This window comes from Mobula hypostoma, chromosome 20 (assembly GCF_963921235.1).
Source record: "Mobula hypostoma chromosome 20, sMobHyp1.1, whole genome shotgun sequence".
In the NCBI taxonomy this organism is placed as follows: Eukaryota; Metazoa; Chordata; class Chondrichthyes; order Myliobatiformes; family Myliobatidae; genus Mobula; species Mobula hypostoma.
In genome coordinates, this window is record NC_086116.1 from 43,655,466 (window position 1) to 43,674,237 (window position 18,772).

The 18,772-nt window shown below is 43.6% G+C and overlaps 1 protein-coding gene across 1 annotated transcript in view; it reads left to right on the plus strand.

Moving 5' to 3' along the window:
• The window catches only part of prkcq (protein kinase C, theta), a 127,351-nt gene that overhangs the window by 81,300 nt on the left and 27,279 nt on the right, over positions 1-18,772 (plus strand). The window contains exons 5-10 of the mRNA XM_063072161.1: positions 5,994-6,156; positions 7,489-7,520; positions 7,608-7,693; positions 10,632-10,761; positions 16,064-16,173; positions 17,677-17,776. Of these exons, the coding sequence (XP_062928231.1) occupies positions 5,994-6,156; positions 7,489-7,520; positions 7,608-7,693; positions 10,632-10,761; positions 16,064-16,173; positions 17,677-17,776 (621 nt within the window). The remainder of the gene's footprint in view (positions 1-5,993; positions 6,157-7,488; positions 7,521-7,607; positions 7,694-10,631; positions 10,762-16,063; positions 16,174-17,676; positions 17,777-18,772) is intronic.

Sequence of the window (18,772 nt, forward strand, 5' to 3'; positions counted from 1 at the left end):
AGGGTGGATAACCTCACTCGCCTCAACTCTGAACTGACCCCACAACCTACAGACTCGCAGACTCATTTTCAAGGACTCTAAAACTCATTCTCGGTATTATTTGTTTGTCTGCATTTGCAGAAAAGGTCTTCTTTTGCATATTGGTTATTTGTCAGTCTTTGTGTGCAGTTTTTCATTGAGTCTGTTGTATTCCTTTATTCTGTGAATGCCTGCAAGAAAATGAATCTCAGGGGAGTATATGGTGACATACGTACCTTGATAATAAAGTTGCTATGAACTTTGAACTACTACTTCTGCATGAGATTTTTGTGACCTCCTGAATCCTCTCAGCTGAAGCCTTTGAATCATAAACGCTCCCATTCTAACAATAGCCGCACTTCATAACTTGACTCTTTCCTAGGGCCAAAATCAGCAATATCACCTTTCTCCGCCCAGGAGTCCTGATACAACCTGCGGTTTGCAGTTATGGGGTGAAAGATCAGCACCAAGGCCTCTAAACCAAATAGAAGCAGCATTTAATTTACCAAGTAAATTAGCGTTGGCCCTTCAAAACATCACAAATTACCCAGAGTGCCATTTATTTTAAGTGTATGCCAGAAAGCTCCCTTAAATTGCCAACATTTCAAGTAATTTAAGCCATCTGGTTGCTATGGTAACAGAGCCACAATCTGTGCATACCTCCACAGTCCTGTATTCAATAATTCTAGAATCCTTGCTTCCTCCCTAATACAAAGAAAGAGAGGCAATTATGCTTCAAAAGGAAAAATTGCCGTTTGGATGTCTGATGTAATGCAAATGAATCTCAGCAAGCCAGGCCTCAGGATAAAAGCACACTGGCAGAGTGGACACTGAAACTAAATCCAGTGAGATCCGAGGGAAAATGGTGCTGGATCCGAAGTTGGCTCGGAGCAGAATGGGTGAGAATGACAGGGATTTTGCGCGTGTCTCAAGCGTGTTAACGTTTCGTCAGCTGGAAAGTGGGATCAGAGTGGAATAGCTCTCCGTCTGTGGCTGTGGAAGGAGGGGTTCTAAATGTTTCCTCCCTCCGCCACTAACTAACTACTTCCAATGAGATTCCTAGAATACTTGAATACATTTTGCAAAAGGGGGTTAATTTAATTGCTAAACTCTGCCACGCGGTAGTGCCATTAGTAGAACTGCTGCCTTACAGTACCAGTGATCCAGGTTCATTCTTGACCCCTTCTCATCTCCCAGCTCTGACGCCATTCCCACTCTCCCTCCCCCTCACCTGCCTATCGCATCCCCCCCACCCAGATTCACCTTTCACCTGCCAGCTCTTGCTCCACCTAATATGATAAAATGGACGTTGACCTCATGGTCTCCCTTGTTGCGACCTTGCACCTTATTGTCTCTGTAACTCAGACACGCCATTCTGCATTTAATGTTTTAGAGACAGCTTCTTTCTCTCCTCCATCAGATTTTTGAATGGTTCAGGAATCCATGAACGCTACCTCTCTTTTTGCACTACTTTTTAAAATATATATTTCTTGTTGTAACTCACAGTATTTTTTATGTATTGTGCTGTACTCCTGCCCCAAAGCAACAAACTTCACGACATAGACCAGTGATAATAAGGCTGATTCTAATTCTGGTTCTAAGATTCTGTTATTGCTTTGCTCTGTGCTGCCGTGAGGCACTATTAGATTGAATTGATTTGTATGAATGGTATGCAAGACCAGTTTTTCACTGTACCTTGGGTCATGTGAAATTAATAAGCCAATTTATCTCCTTATACTGGCTATCTCCCCTCTATCTTTCAGTCCAGATAAGGGACTCAACCTGAAACATTGACTGTCCATTTCCTTCCTGGCTTGCTGAGTTCCTCCAGGACTTTGTGTGTTACTCCTGGAAGAACAATCCCTTTCCTTGATCTATTCATAGAGACCCAGAACTTATTACCTCTCCATTTTCCTTCTGATTGCTTCTGAGAGTCTGCAGTGAATTTCTCATTCCCGACCGATATCCTTGGCAGCTGGTAAAATTTGGTCTTCCCCAGACCACCCTGGTGCCATCATAGAGAGCATCCTCACATCAGCCATTGGTTTCCTCTCAATATACACGAAAATTACAGCGAACTGTCAGGCCAGCAGCACAGATCATTGGCTGCAGTCTACCATCGCTACAGGGACTTGTATGTGGCCAGGACATGGAAGTCATTGTTGAGACTACCCATTTTGCAAACTTTTTTTCCAAAAAATGCTATAGGGCTGTTAAAACAAAAGCTTAACACCATCTTATAATTTTCTTCTCTCAGGCAGTTAATCTGATCAATCATTCTGGTTAGCCCCCCACTCCGCCCCCTCTGTCTACTACCCCCATCATTGCACAATAAACACCTTAAAGCTCTTTTTATAATGCTGTTTACAATGCAAATACATGCTGGGATTTATGTATTTATGCACATTTTATTCCATATTTGTAGTTTAACCTCCAACTTGTATAATTATTCTTTATAATTGTTTAATGTTCTTGCTTTTTTGTTGCATGTCCTGCCCTGACCAACACACTGAGCAAATTGCTAAAACATGTATAGTGGTGGAGGCAAATACATTAGACAGTATATGGTGAATAAAATTTATCCTTGGTATCTTTTGCCCAAAACTGTAAACCTCTGCTTCTCTCAAACAAATGGGAGAAATGAGGAGTTGCAGGTTACGGGGTTAGAGTGGGGCAATAGGACCCATGCGGTCACCCCTCCTTTGCTCCAAGGAGAACAGGCTCCTGTGTCCCCATTCTAATCTTATAGCTGAAATAAAAACACTCACCAAGTCAGGCCACATCTTGCCACAGGCATATCATCACCTACTGAGTATGTCCAGCATTTTCTGCTTATATCTTAGACTTCCAGCATCTGCATTTACTTTTGATTTGCATTTACTTGTCAGTGAAATCCCTCGTCTCTTGGCAGGTAGATCAACTCTCAGGCATCCACTATGCTGGCAACCCTAGAATGGTGGATACCTGGAATGTGCTGGCTGGTATGGTGGTGGAGGCAAATACATTAGAGGCTTTTAAGAGACATTTAGGTAGGCACATGAATGTGAGGAAGAGGAGGGATAGGGACATTGTATAGGTAGGGTGGGATTCATTTTTGGGTGTGTTTGATTTAATTTTTCAGCAATTTCAGCACAACATTGCAGGCCAAAGGGCCTGTTCCTATGCTGTAGTTTTTCTATGGTTTCCTATGTTCTATGTTCTATGTAACTTGTAAAGTTTACGTACACAGAATACTATGGAGAGTTTTGGTCACTCTTTTAAAGGAAAGATGTGATTAAACTGGAAAGAGTGCAGAGAAGATTTACGAGGATGTTTCTGGGACTCGAGGGCCTGAGTTATACAAAGAGGTTGACCAGGCTGGGTTTTTCTTCCTTAGAACTTCAGAGAATGAGGGGTCATATTGTAGAAAAGTTTTAAAATATGATGAGCATAGATTCAAAGATTCAAAATTCGTTTAGTATCAAACTGCGTATGCAGTATTCAACCCTGAAATTCATCTTACCCACAGGCAAGGTGAGTGGTAACTATTTTTACCCAGGGTGGGGAAGACCAAAACAATGAGGCATAGGCTTTGGTAGCAGGAAAGAATTAAAAGGAACCTGTGGGAGGAAACCAGAGCACCCAGAGGAAACCCACACAGTCACGGGGAGGACGTACAAACTCCTTACAGACGGCAGTGAAAATTGAATCCCGATCTTACAGCTGGTGCTGTAGGGTGTGTCACTAACCACTACGCTTCAGAGCCACCGTTGTCATGTGCACAAGTACATGTCTGCACACGTGCAATTGAAACCTTGCGTACAGCATTATTACAGGGACATATAGGCAGCACACAGAACAAAAATAAAACACAATTTTTACATGAGGAAACAATTAGACAAAGAGAAAACAAAGTCCATTTTAGTTCAAAGTGGTCAAAGTGTTGCGAAACTGTAGTGATTAAAGTTGTACCAGTTGGTTCAAAAAGAGAATGGTTGAAGGGAAGTAGCTGTTGTTGAACCTGGTGGTGTGGGACTTCAGGCTTCTGTACCTCTTGCCCTGTAGTAACTGCAAAAAGATGGCATGGAATGAAAAGTCTTGACTCTTAAGTGTCGACTGTTCATTTCACTCCCATGATGCTGCCTGACTCGCTGTGTTCTTCCAGCTTTGAGTGTAATGGCAGAATGTTGTTTATCGGTCTTCAGTTTTTTGTAAATTGTATTGTTTTTATTTGTCTGCAAGAAAATGAATCTCAAGATTTTTAGCCAGAGGGTGGTGAATCTATGGAATTTGTTGCCACGGGTGGCAGTGGAGGCCAAGTCATTGGGTATATTTAAGGCAGAGATTGATAGGTATCTGAGTAACCAGGGCATCAAAGGTTATGGTGAGAAGGTGGGGGAGTGCAACTAAATGGGAGAATGGATCAGTTCATGGTAAAATGGTGGAACAGACTCGATGGGCCGAATGGCCGACTTCTGCTCCTTTGTCTTATGGTCTTATGGTCTTAAGATAGTATACGATAACATATGGGTACTTTGATAATAAGTTTTACTTTGAACATTGCACTTTCTGCTTTGGAGTACCAGCTTTCCCGGTGGCCTGATTCCCGCTGTTGACTGTGTGTAATTATCACTGAGGGGAAGGTTGGCTGGCACGGAGGGGAGGGTGCAATATCACCCTCTAGATAGAGTGGACATGAAGGAGATGCTTCGTATGGTGGGGGAGTCTAAAACCAGAGAACAGAAGGGCACCACTTTAGAACAGAGATCAGAAGGAATTTCTTTAGCCAGTGGGTAGTATATTTGTGGAATTCATTGCTACAGACGGCTATGGAGGCTGAGTCATTGGGTATACTTAAAGCAGAAATTGATAGGTTCCTGATTAGTCAGAGGTTCTGGGGAGAATGGGGTTGAGAGGAATAATGAATCAACCATGACTGAATGGTGGTGGTGACTCGGTGTTCTGAATGGCCTAGTTCTGCTCCTTTGTGGTTATAGTCTTACGGTACATAGTTGCCTCCAAAACCCAACCTCCAGCTCTCAAAGTTCAAAGTAAATTTGTTATCAAAGTGTGTGTATGTCGCCCTGATTCATTTTTTTTGTGGGCGATCACAGTAAATACGGGGAAAAAAACACAATAGAATCAATGAAAAGACACAGAACAAATACAAGCAACCATTGTGCAAAAGACAGCAAACTATGCAAATGCAAAGGCAAGAAAAAAATAGTAAAAGATAATAATAAAAGAAGCTTCCATTGGTCAAGGCCAACCATTGAATGTTGTATCCTGGTTGTCTCTGTATAGGCAAGCCAGGGCAGTAGGATATAGAGAACAAGCTGTTGCCCATGCACCCTCTCCATGTAGCTGATGAATTTAACAAAACACCAAAACAGTTTGGCACCAGAGGCACGGCAGGATTTGCCAGTCATCATTGAACTCAACGTAGAACTTTTTGAGACTCCAGCACCGGATCTTCCTCCAGGTTTACTCCCAAAGCCTTCCCCATGAGTAGGCGTAGCTGCAAAGCATTGGAGGTTTGAGATCAGAGTCTTCCTGCCCGTAGATGATAACCTCAGCTGACGAGCCCCATCTGTCCAGAGCAACTGGTGTTAAGGCTCCAGTGATCTGGCTTTGTCCCTTCTCCTCTCAGTAGAAACGGTTCTGCCGGGCTTAGTAACTAAGCCACACATGAAGTCAAGAGCTGAATTTGGTTATCAGAGGCTAATGAGACGCACGCCATTGGAAGCATCTAATAGGGTAGTGGGAGCTCATTTACCCACCCCCCTCCCCCCGGCTAAGACAACCTTGACAACCGTGAGGAACCTAATAATGAATAAATAATTTTAAAGTAATAAATATTGAGAACATGAATCGTAGAGTCCTTAAAAGTGAGTTTGGTGTTGGGTTGAGTGCAGTTTTCCCCTCTGGTTCTGGTTGACGAGTAATACCTGTTCCTGAAGCTGGTGGTGTGACACTGTGTCTGTTTCTCCCAACAGAAAACAAGGAGAATGGGGAAGGTGAAACTGAAGGCTTGTTCGCCCTGCGCCAACGAAGGGGAGCCATCAAACAGGCCAAAGTTCACAACGTCAAGTGTCACGAGTTCATCGCCACCTTCTTCCCGCAGCCCACCTTCTGCTCCGTCTGCCATGAGTTTGTTTGGTACACCGCTTTCACTTACGCTACATCGTAAACGCGGCAATTCACTTTCCTGTTGATTGGTGTAAAAGGGGCAGAGGTTGGTTTAAGCTCACGGGGCCAGCTGAAGAGGGTGGGGGCTTGGCAGGGTTGATCTTGAGATGTATTCACCAGTGTAAGAGTCTCGAAGGAGGGGACATTGTTGCATGTTAAGGAGGGAGTCGTTTAAAACTAAGGAGAACAAGAACTTATAGGGAAACATTATAGAAGTTTATAAGCTATGAGAGGTATAGGTATAGAAGATGGCCAGTGTCTTTTCCACAGGATCAAAATACTTATACTGGAAGGCATGTGTTGAAGGTGAGAGGGGATACATTCAAAGGTGTGCAGGGCAGGTTGTTTTTTACACAGAGAAGGGTGAGTACCTGGGATGGTAATGAAGGCAAATGTAATTGAGGCATTGAAGGGGCTCCTATACAGGCACATTTAATTTAATTTAATTTTATTTCTATTTTAGAGAGAGAGCATGTTAGCAGGCTCTTGCGGCCCAACAAGACCGCATTGCCCAATTGCAATCCTGTGACCAATTAACCTACTAACCCTTTGGAATGTGGGAAGAAACCAGAGCACCCATGTTGTCATGGGGATAATGTACAGACTCCTTATAGAGAGCAGCAGAATTGAACCCGGGTCGCTGGTGTTGTGATGGCGTTACTCGAACCAATACGCTGCCGTGCCACCCATGAATTTTGGAAGCGAGCGATGTGGACAAGAGATTAGTTTAGTTTACCATTTAATTACTATGGCTGAACATTGTGGAAAGAAGTGCCTGGTCCTGTGCTGTATTAATTCAGTTCTATGAGCTTCACTCACGGAGGGTGGTGAATCTCTGGAATTGTTTACCCCGGAGGGTTGCGGAGTCTAGATCATGAGAGGGATTTAAAGAGGAGGTAGATGATGTTTCTTTAGCCAAAGGGTGGTGAATTTCTGGAATTCATTGGCATCGATGGCTGTGGAGGCCAGGTCATTGGTATATTGGTTTATTTCTTGATCAGCAAGTATCAAAGGTTACAGGAAAAAAGTAGGAGAATGAGGTTGAAGGGAATAATAAACAAGCCATGATAAAATGGCAGAGCAGACTCGATGGGCCAAATGGCCTAATTCTGCTCCTTTGACATGCTCTTATTTTGAAAGATCAGTGGATTGGCAGCAATTTAGAACTGAGGCCTGGACTAGATTGTGATTGGTATCAAATGGTGGGATAGGCTTGAAGATCCAAGCACCCTATTCCTGGTCCTGATTTTTTGTGGTTTAAGTACTGACAGGTTAAAATCTACCTATTCTTGTTTCTTTCAGGGGGCTGAATAAACAAGGATACCAGTGCAGACGTAAGTTGCTTTCAGCTTCCAAGCATTTCCAGGAAAGATTTGGATAGTGATTTGCTTGTCTAATTCCACCTTCCTTTTACCTTCCAGAGTGCAATGCTGCGATTCACAAAAAGTGCATTGATAAGATCATCGCCAAGTGCACAGGGTCTGCTGTGAACAGTAGGGAGACAATTGTACGTATTCAAACTCAGCCCCAGAACAGCTGTGAGAAAGTGTTGTACGTTACAATTGGCAAGGCATAATGAAGGGATGTATTTTTCCTGGAGTTTAAGCTAAACAGTCATAGAAAAACGGACCACTAACTATTGATCCCCAATTTACTCTAATCCTACACTGATCTGTCCATGCTCCTATCCCCCAGAATCTACCACTGTCTGACACACTACGACAATTTCAAGCAGCCAGTTAGCTTGTTAACTCATATGCTTTTGAGATGAGGGATGAAACCGGAGGATCCAGATTCAAATTCAGATTTGAGTTCATTTATTTATCACATGTACATTAACGCAGACAGTGAAATGTGTCCTTTGCATTAACAATCTGATGCGCTGGGGCAGCGCACACATTCTGGCACCAACGTAGCGTGCCCAATAGGGAGCACCCATGCAGCACGCACGCACACACACACACACACACGCACACACATCCCTACATGTTAGCATTAACCAGGAATTATTTCTCAAAGCTGATGTGAATTAATAATAATAAATACTTTATCTATCCCGTGGGATCCCAAGCAGCAACATTTAAAAACACAATTAGCAAAAATAATACTAAATTTAATAGTAAATATAATAATAACAATATTAAATAATAAAGTACAAAATAATAACTTACACAATAATTTACCAATATGCAATAATAATGTACGAAATAATAAAACAGAGGCTATTGTACTATGATTTGTGTTCTCCTGTCGCACAGAGATGAACTGTTATATATGCTTATTGCATTTGGTGGGAAAGATTTTCTGTGGCGATCCTTGTGACAGTGGAGCTGAATGAGGCTGTTCGAAAGGGTGTTCTTTTATCATGTTCATTCAGACTTGGTCCCCACACTGACCCAGCAAAATGCAATTAAACTGGAAGCCTTCAGCTCACAGTTTCAGTATAGAACGAGGGCGTCCCTTTGGAACAGAGGCTTCCAACCTGAAATCCATGGACCCCTTCGTCCACTGCATAAGGAAAGGTTGTGAACCCCTGTTTTAGAACAAAGATCAGGGGGTGGAATGGTGGAGCAGACTCAATGGGCCAAATGGCCTAATTCTGCTCCTTTGTCTCATGGTCACTGCACTTTATGTAACACAAAACAAACAAAGAAACAAAAGAAAAGGTTGAGGGAGCTTTTTGGAGTGAAGGAGGAGGGAGTGGACTTGATAGACGTGTATCGATAGGTTGGACTACCGGGCAGACAATGGCTAATACCAGAGGATACCCTTTCAAGCTGGGTGGAGGAGAGTTTAGGGAAGATGTCAGGGGTAGGTTTTTTACACAGAGTGGTGGGTGCCTGGAACCCACTGTCGGGGGTGGTATTGGTACTAGTATTGTTTTATTATTGTTGCCTGTACCAAGATACAGTGAAAAGTTTGTCCTGTATATTACTCATAAGATCATATCATTACACATTGAGGTGGTGGCATCCATTAGTCTCGCGAGACGGTGGATCTGCACCTGGAAAGTCTGGAGTGTCCTCGCCAGGGTTCAGGCCTGAGCAAGGTTGTATGGAAGACCGGCAGTTGTCCATGCTGCAAGTCTCCCCTCTCCACCACACCGATGCTGTCCAAGGGAAGGGAAAGGGCCGATACAGCTTGGCACCAGTGTCGTCACAAGAGTTGCCAGAACGAGGTTGAAGGTAACATCGGACTGCCTTAGAGACTCCAGCTCCGGGTTTGTCCTCAGGGTTTACTCCCGAAGCCTCTCCCATGAGTGGGTATGGCCGCAAGGCAGTGGATGTTTGAAATCAGAGTTTCCCTCTCTGCGCTGAGGTAGAACAAGGTAAAACTACAACAAAGCAGAGAAAAGTGTAACAGCTTCAGAGAAAATGCAGTGCAGGTTAACAATAAAGTGCAAGATCATAACAAGGGAGGGTGTGAGGGCAAGAGTTCATCTCATCATACAACAGCTCCATTCAAGAGTCTAAAAACAGTGAGATAGAAGGTGTTCTTGAGTCTAGTGGTACATGCTTTCAAGCTTCTGTATCTTCTGCCCAATGGGACAGGGGAGATGAGGGAATGTCTGGGGTGGATGGGATCTTTGATTATGCTGGCTGCTTTTCTGAGGCAGCAAGAAGTATAGACAGAGTCCATAGAGTGGAGATTGGTTCCTAAGACGTGCTGAGCTGTGTCCACAACACTCTTCAGATTCATCTGCAACGAGGTGACTTGTTGGATGCTTTTCTCTGGTGAATTGATAAAAAAATTGGTAAGGATCAATGGGGACACACTGAATTTCTTTAGTAGAGACATTAGTGAGCTTTCTTGGTCATCACAGACTATCAGTGAAGTTCACTCCAAGGAACTTAAAGCTCTTAGCCCTCTCAATGTCAACACCATTGATGTAGACAGGCGCATTATTCCAAGTCAGTAAACTCTGTCGTTGACTCACAGTTAGCAGATTAATAGGCAGAATTGGAAGGTCACTGCATTGCAGATTTAATTTATAAACAAGGGAGGTTAGGTTCATCAGCTTGAAGTATTGTCTGCTCATGTTGACCCACTAAGGGTTCTCAGGACTTTCTCCCTCTCATGCAGATTTTCATTACACTTGGTGTTTTCTTTCTGCAGCAATTGAGATTGGCAGTATTTAGCTTGTGGGAGTGGAACTAGATTGTTCGAGTGGTTGGAAAGTATTTTCTCAATTAACAGTCCGTGACATTTGGCAGTGGAAGCTTTAACTCGTGTTAGGATTGTCAAATCAACCTTTATAAGACAGCTCAGTATTTCCAATGACTCTACCGTGTTTTTGGTAGCTAACGCAACCGCTTGAGTCAGCCGTAGAAGCCCAAAAAATTATCTTGTCCTTATCTATCTGTGAAACGTTCCACTTTATGTTCAGCTCATGTTCTCTCATCAGGGCTTTTCACTAACCGCCAATATTTTCCTTTGCCTTCCAGTTTCACAAGGAGAGGTTTAAAATTGACATGCCACACAGGTTTAAAGTCTACAACTACAAGAGCCCCACCTTCTGTGAGCACTGTGGAACACTACTCTGGGGCCTTGCAAGGCAAGGGTTAAAGTGCGAAGGTAAATGCACAGGTCACGCCTTGAACACCTCGCTTCCTATCTGCGATCCACTGGGAATTTTTCCTCTGCTGCTTCCAGCTTCTCCTTCACAGCTACCTTTAACAGGAACTTGACATATAACGGAGTTAACGGCAAGGCAGGGTGATATTATTGTGGCAGAAGGAAGTCTTAAGGTTGCCAAGATGCAGAAAAGAGAAGTGGAATGGTTTAGGGAGAGAATTCAGAGCTTAAGACTCAGGCACAGGTGGCAAACCATTGATATTAAAGAAATAATGAAGCCAGAATTAGACAGACACGCCAGAAGAATTGAAATTGGAATTGGTTTACCATGGTCACATGACTCAAGGAACTGTGGGATAGCTTGTCTTGTATATTGGTCATACAGGTCAGATCATTACACAGTACACTGAGGTCAAACAAGGTAAAAGTAAGCTAGGGCTTTTCCTTTTGGAGTGAAGGAGGATAAGAGGTGATGTGATAGAGATGTACAAGATGGTAAGAGGCATAGATAGAGTGGATAGCCAGACTCTTTCCCAGAGTGTAATAGCTAATACCCGGGGGGGGGGCATAATTTTGAGGTGATTGAAGGAAAGCATAGAGGGGATATCAGAGGTAGGTTTTTACACAGAGAATAGTGGGTGCTTGGAATGCCCTGCCGGGGGTGATGGTAGAGGCTGATAAATTAGGAACATTGAAGAAACTCAGGCACATGGATGATAGAAAAATGCAGGGCTATGTAGGAGGCCTTATTGTGCTGACCTTTTAACCTATTTCAACATCGTGGGTTGAAAAGCCTTTACTGTGCTGTAGCGTTCTACGTTCTAAAACAATAATAAAGTGTAACAACTGCAGAGAAAGTGCAGTACATATAAGCAGTCAGGTGCTGCAAGATCACAGTGAGGTAGATTGTGAGGTCAAGGGTCCATCTTATCATACTAGGGGATTGTTCAATAATCTTATACAGTGATAGAATCTGTCCTTGAGCCCGGTGATAATATGTTTTCAGGCTTTTATATCTTCTGTGTGATGAAAGCTACTAATATTGGTTTATTATGGGTACTGGTTCATCTCATGCAAGAGAGCCAAAGGCTTTTGCACAGTACAATAGCAATTGCTGCAAAAAAAATCATAACGTATGTGAGTGATAAATCTGATTCTGATGTGGCTCTCTATTCCTGACTGAGAGTGGGAAGGGGAATCCTGGTTGGGAAAAGGGGAGAGAGCGGCAAGTTCTGGAGAGGTATTCTGTAATGCTGAGCCTTTATAAGACACTAGTCAGGCCACACTGAGAGTATTGTCAACCGTTTTGGGCCCCATATCTCAGAAAGGATGTGTTGTCATTGGAGACTGTCCAGAAGAGGTTCATGAGGATGATTTCAGGAATGAAGGGGGTTAACATATGAGGAGTGTTTGGCCCTACACTCACTGGAATTTAGAAGAATGCGGGGGATCTCATTGAAATCTACCGAATGTTGAAATGACTAGATAGGGTGAATGTGGAAAGTATGTTTTCCTATTGTGGGGGTATCCAGAACTAGAAGGCACAGCTTCAAAATTGAGGGGCAACCCTTTAGAACAGAGGTAAGGAAGAATTTTTTTTAGCCAGGGAGTAGTAAATCTGTGGAATGCTCTGCCATAGACTGCAGTGGAGGCCAAGTCCGTGGGTATATTTAAGGTGGAAGTTGATCATTTCCAGATTGGTCTGGGCTTCAAAGCATATGGGGAGAAGGCAGGTGTATGGGGTTGACTGTGATCCAGGATCAGGCATGATGGAATGGCAGAGCATACTCGATGGGCTGAATGGCCTAATTCTGCTCCTATGTCTTATGGTCTTATTATTGTCACATGTCCCAAGATACAGTGAAAAGCTTGCCTTGCATATTGTTCATACAGATGAGCTGTGCATTGAGCTAGAACAAGGTAAATGCAGAATGAAGTGTAATAGCTACAGAGAAAGTGCAGTACGTACAGGTAAACAATGAAGTGCAAATTCAAAAGAAGTCCTATTGCATTGGCTGGGAATTGAACTCGTGTCTCCCATGTAGCAGGTGAAGATTTTACCCCTGAATCACAAATGCCCAGGTTTCTGAAGGTGTGGAGGTAAGTGATGACAAACCAGTGAGAGATTTGAAAAGATGGCCGAAGATCTTTAAATTGAGCCTCGGCTTAGCTGAGGGGCAGCATAGGTCACTGAGCAATGCCAATGGCAAGGTCCAGTTCATTGTTGTGTGCGCAAGTACAGTTACAATGACAGACTTGCAGTAGCATCACAGACATATAGGTTTAGACAGTATACAGCAGCAGTCCCCAACCACCAAAGTCCCCAAAGCATGTGCTACCGGGCCGTGAGGAAACGATATGAGTCAGCTGCACCTTTCCTCATTCCCTGTCACGCACTGTTGAACTTGAACTGTTCAAGGGTTGCCAACTGTCCTGTATTTGCCGGGACTTCCCGTATATTGGGCGAAATTGATTTGTCCATATATGGGACAGCCCTTGTCCCATATTTCCCCCGCTAATGTAGAGCGTTCCTATGAAACCTTTCGTGCCGAAATGTACTCGCTGAAGTTCAGATGAATGGGGGGGGGGGGGATCTCACTGAACACTATTGAATATTGAAAGGCTTAAAGAGTGCATGTGGAGAGGATGTTTCCAATAATGGGCGGGTCTAGAGCCAGAACACACAGCCTTAGAGTAGAGAGATGTCTATTTAGAACAGGGATGAGAAGGAATTTGTGGAGTCTGGAATTCATTGCCACAGATGACTATGGAGGCCAGGTCATTGGATCTATTTAAAGCAGAGGTTGATAGGTTCTTGGTAAGTCAGGAAGTCGAAGGTTATGGAGAGAAGGCAGGAGAATGAGATTGAAAAGGAGAATGAATCAGCCCTGATTGAATGGTGGAGCAGACTCAATGAGCCATGTGGCCTAATTCTGCTCCTATGTCTTACGTTTTTTTAAGGATCGAGCATTGAGAACTAGATGGCAGGAGATCTTTCTTTGTGTTTCCCTTTGCTATTTCTTGCCCAGCTTTGCAGTGGATTGGAGCAATGGGCAGGTGAATTTACCTCACTGGCCAGCTGGTTGTGTAATTGTCTCTCATGAAAGAAGAGCCTGGAGCACACGAAGATTATCAAGGTCCCTTTGAAGTGAGGCAGTGTTAGTTGAAGCAAAATTCCAGGAGACAGGGAGCCAGATTATCCCAGTTTTGTTGGCCATTTACAGTGAGCTGGGTGGACTGTGTGTCATGGAGACACCAGGGTCAAACATAAGCCTTAAAACAGAGAATAGAACAGTACAACATAAAAACAGGCCCTTCAGTTCACAATGCCCTGCTGAACTAACTTAATAGCAATTAAATGACTCATGAAATTAATCCGTTCTATGTCCATATCCCACTCTTCATGTGCCTCGCCAGGAGCCTCATAAACACTTTTATCATGTTTGACTTCACCACCACCGCAGGCAGCATATTCCAGACACCCACCACTCTGTGTTTAAAAGATGCAACTGACCTACACATCTCCTTTGAATTTCCCCCCCTTACCTTAAAGGCATACCCTTTAGTATTAGACATTACAACCCAGGGAAAAACTACTGGCTATCAACTTTTGTGTATGCGTCTCATAATCTTGCGAACTTTTATCAGGTCTCCCCTAGGCCTCTGCTGCTCCAGAGAAAACAAACCCAAGTTTGTCCAACCTCCTGTTATAGTACATACCTTCTAATCCAGGCAGCATCCTAGTAAAACATTTCTACACCCTTTCCAAAGCCTCCACATCCTTCTGAGCAACGAAAACTGAATACAATACTTAAGATACAACCTAAGCAGACCTTTATAAAGCTGGTTAAAATCAAGCATGCCAAACACCTTCTTTGCCTCCTGTGTAGGCATTTTCAGGGAGCTATGGATATGGACCCTAAAATCTTTCTGTACATGACTACATTTTGCCATAAACAGTGTGTATTTGATCTCCCAATGTACACTTCACACTTGCCTGGATTAACCCCCGTCTACCATTTCCCCTCCCATATCTGCCACTGATCTATATTGGCTTTAGGAATGAACATACGACGTAATCTGTCTGAATGTATGCAGCCCAGAGTTCTTCACTGTATCTCAGTGCATGTAACAGAAATAAACAAGCTCCAGTTCACATCATGTTCAAGTTTAAGGTTTATGGAAAGTGGGAAACTTGGTCTTTTATCACCAGCACTAATCGAGTGTGAGTGTGCCCTCTCTTTATTGTGAACTTGGAAATGCAGTTTCATAGAAGTTAACTAAACAGAACATTGGGAGCTGGGTATTTGGTTGGATTATTACAGAAGCCTGAAGGAACACACTCAGAGATTCAGGAACAGCTTCTTCCCTTCTGCCATCTGATTTCTAAATGGACATTGAACCCATGAACACCACCTCACTACTTATTTTTTTTACGCAACAACTTATTTTAACTTACCTATTTAATATACAACTGTAATTCAGTATTTTTCTCTATATTTATCATGTATTTCATTGTACTGCTGCCGTTAAAGTTAACGAATTTCACGGCATGTCTGTGATATTAAATCTGATTCTGACATACAGTGAAAATCTTTGTTTTGCATGCCATCCTTGCAGATCCCCTCATCACATCAGCACATTGAGGTAGTACAAGGGTAAAGTAATAACAGGATGCAGAATGAAGTGTTACAGAGAAAGTGCAGTGCAGGCAGGCAATAAGGTGCAAGATTATGAAGAGGTAGTTTGTGAGGTCAAGAGTTCATCTCATTGTACTGGAGAACCATTCAATAGGCTTATAACAGCGGGACACATGCCATTCTTCAGCCTAGTGGTAAATGCTTTCAGGCTTTTTTATCTTCTGCCCAATGAGAAAGAGAAGAACAGAAAATGTCTGGGGTGGATGGGGTCTTTAATTATATCGGCAGCTTTCCCAACATAGGGGAGTAGCATAGACAGAGTCCGTAGACCGATTCCTATGGTGGACTGGGCTGTGTACACGGCTCTGTGCAGTTTCCATACCAAGCTGTGGTGCATCTGGGGATGGTGGAGTCTATGGGGCATTGATTAAATTTGGTGAGGGTCAATGGGGACATGCTGAACTTCCTTAGCCTCTGAGGTAGTAGAGGCACTTGGTACAGCTGAAGACCAGTATGGCAATAGACGTCCAACAGTTGCTTCTAACTCCTGTGGATTGTCTTAAAGTTCCAGTAGAGCAGAACGTCTTAGTGAGCAGCCCTTGCCCTGTACCGGTGTGGTTAACACGATAGCCCTGATTGCTGTTTGCTCTTCTCTCTGACAGAATGTGGAATGAACGTCCACCACAAGTGTCAGAACAAAGTGGCCAACCTGTGCGGGGTGAATCAGAAGATGATGGCTGAGGCCTTGGCCCAGATAGAGAGTGAACAACAGGTACAGAATCACTGCTTGTTTCTTGGCTTCTCACCTCCGCGCCAGGTAAAACGTCAACAAATGCAAAGCTAGACCCAATGAAAACTCGAGATTCTGCAGATGCTGCAAATCTGCAGGACACACACAAAATGTTGAAGGAACTCAGCAGATCGGGCAGCATCTATGGAGAGCTATAAAGAGCCTCCATTTTGGACTGAGATCCTTCACCAGGACTATCAAAACTAAGTTCAGTTGATTATTGTTCTGTGAGCAAAAGGTCATTTACAAAAGAACAGCTGCTTCCATAATAGCAAAACTGAAAGCAGGTCAAAAAGAGGAAGAGAAACCAATTTCTCCAGCTGGTGTTTTGTAATTCCCGAGAGCGCATTAAAATGAGGGCAGCTTAAGTAAATCGGAAATATGTGGGGGATGTTCAACAGGTCAGGCAGCATCTGTGGAGAGGGAAACTCCGGCTGGTACATCCACAAAATGCTGGAGGGACCCAGCAGGTCAGGCAGCATCTGTGGACAGGAAAGGACAGACAATATTTCGGGGCAAGATCCTTTATCACATGGTTAGTGACGGCAGCAGGGAAGGAATTCTAAGCATTTAGTTAGAATTAATGTCATGCCTGATTTATGCAGGACTGATGAAAGGTCTTGCCCAGAAATATTGATTGTTTATTCCCCTCCACAGATGCTGCCTAACCTGCTGCGTTCTTCCAGCATTTTATGTGATCTGTTTGATTCACAGAGAATGGTTGACCAATTTCTCCCTGGCCTGTTGGTCTCAAAGTTCCTTGCTACAGTCAGGGCTGCAGAGACAAATCCAGCTTTGGGACTCAATCTGAGACTGGGTGAATGGACAGGTTATTGACAATAGACAAAGGATGCAGGAGTAGGCCATTCAGCCCTTCGAGCCAGCACCGCCATTCACTGTGATCATGGCTGATCATCCACAATCAGTATCCAGTTCCTGCCTTATCCCCATATCCCTTGACTCCACTATCATTAAGAGCTCTATCTAACTCTTTCTTGAAAGCATCCAGAGAATTGGCCTCCACTGCCTTCTGAGGCAGAGCATTCCACAGATCCACCACTCTCTGTGTTGAGACTGGGTGAGGAAGTATTTCTTCCTGAGAAATAAAGGATTTCTTCTCAGTGGCCACTTTATTAGATACACCTGTCTGTACACTTGCACAGCTCAAGCATGCAGCCATGGTCAAGAGGTTCGGTTGTTGTTCAGATCAAACATCAGACAGGGGAAGAAATGTGATCGAAGTGACTTTGACCATGTTGACCAAGTGATTGTTGGTCCCAGATGGGATGGTTTCAGTAAAAAACTGGCCACTGGGTGTATAAGGAATCCCATACATCTCCTTCACATGTTTTAAATTTGCCATTTTGGTTGGAAATGACATATGGGGGACTGCAGACACCGGGCACAGAAAATCAAAGTTTCAAGGAACATCCAAATCCAACCACTGAACTTTTAATGCCCTTTTTCTGTGTCTCTTAAATGCAGGCCCGTACTCTGCGTGACAATGAGTACGTAAGTCGAGAAGGACCTGTTAGCGTTTTCAAAAAACCAGCTGACACTCAGCAGGCTGTAGCTTCTGTGAAAGGTAATGTAATTGGGTCTTGTCACTCTCTGTGTGGTGGGTCTGGAACCAATGTTACTTGTGAGAGAGGAAGAGAAGAAAGAGGCACTCCATTAGTCGGGGTTGACAATAGATGTCTACGTTCAGTCAATACGGAAGCTAACGCAGTACGATATGGGGAGCAAGCAACTGCCCATGCAACAGCCCCCCGCCTCCACATAGCTGAAGAATCCAAAGGAACGGCAGAGGCCGATACAGTTTGGCATCAGTGACCTTCTGGGAGTTACCGGTCAGCATTGAACTCAAAGTAGGACTACCTTAGGGACTCCAGTTCTGGACTTTTCCTCAAGGTTTACTCCCAAGGCTGTCCCCATGATGGGTTTATTCACAAGACAGCAGAAACTTGAGATTAGAGTTTTCCTCATCCTGGATGAGCTGCCAACCACGGCTTTAAGGCACCAGTAACCTGTCTTCGCCCCTTCTCCTGTCAGTAGAAAAGGTTCTGCTGGATTCAGTAGCTAATCCACACGTGAGGACCAGAAACTGGATTTGGTTATCAGAGGCTACTTGAGATGTACACCATTGGGAGCATTTAATAAGTAGCGGGAGCTTGTTCCCCACTATCACCCCCAACTATAACAATCTTGGAAAACCATGTGAGGGACATACATCTTGATAACACAAGTGTGTACCATTAGATTTATAATCGCTGACTTGTATGATGTGAAATTTGTGGCAGCTATACTGTGCAACGACATAAAAATACTGTACAAAAATTGCACAAATAATTAAATAACATAGATAAATAGTACAGACAAAAGGACTAACATAGTTATTCAGTTCAGGCGGCATCATTACAGGTAGGATGTGGAGAGGGTGCTGAGGAGATTTACCAAGATGCTGCCTGGATTAGAAAACATGTCCCATGAGGAAAGGTTGTGCGAACTAGGGCTTATTTTCATTAAAGTGAAAGAGATTGAGAGGTGAATAAAATGATAAAAGGCATAAATGGAGCATCTT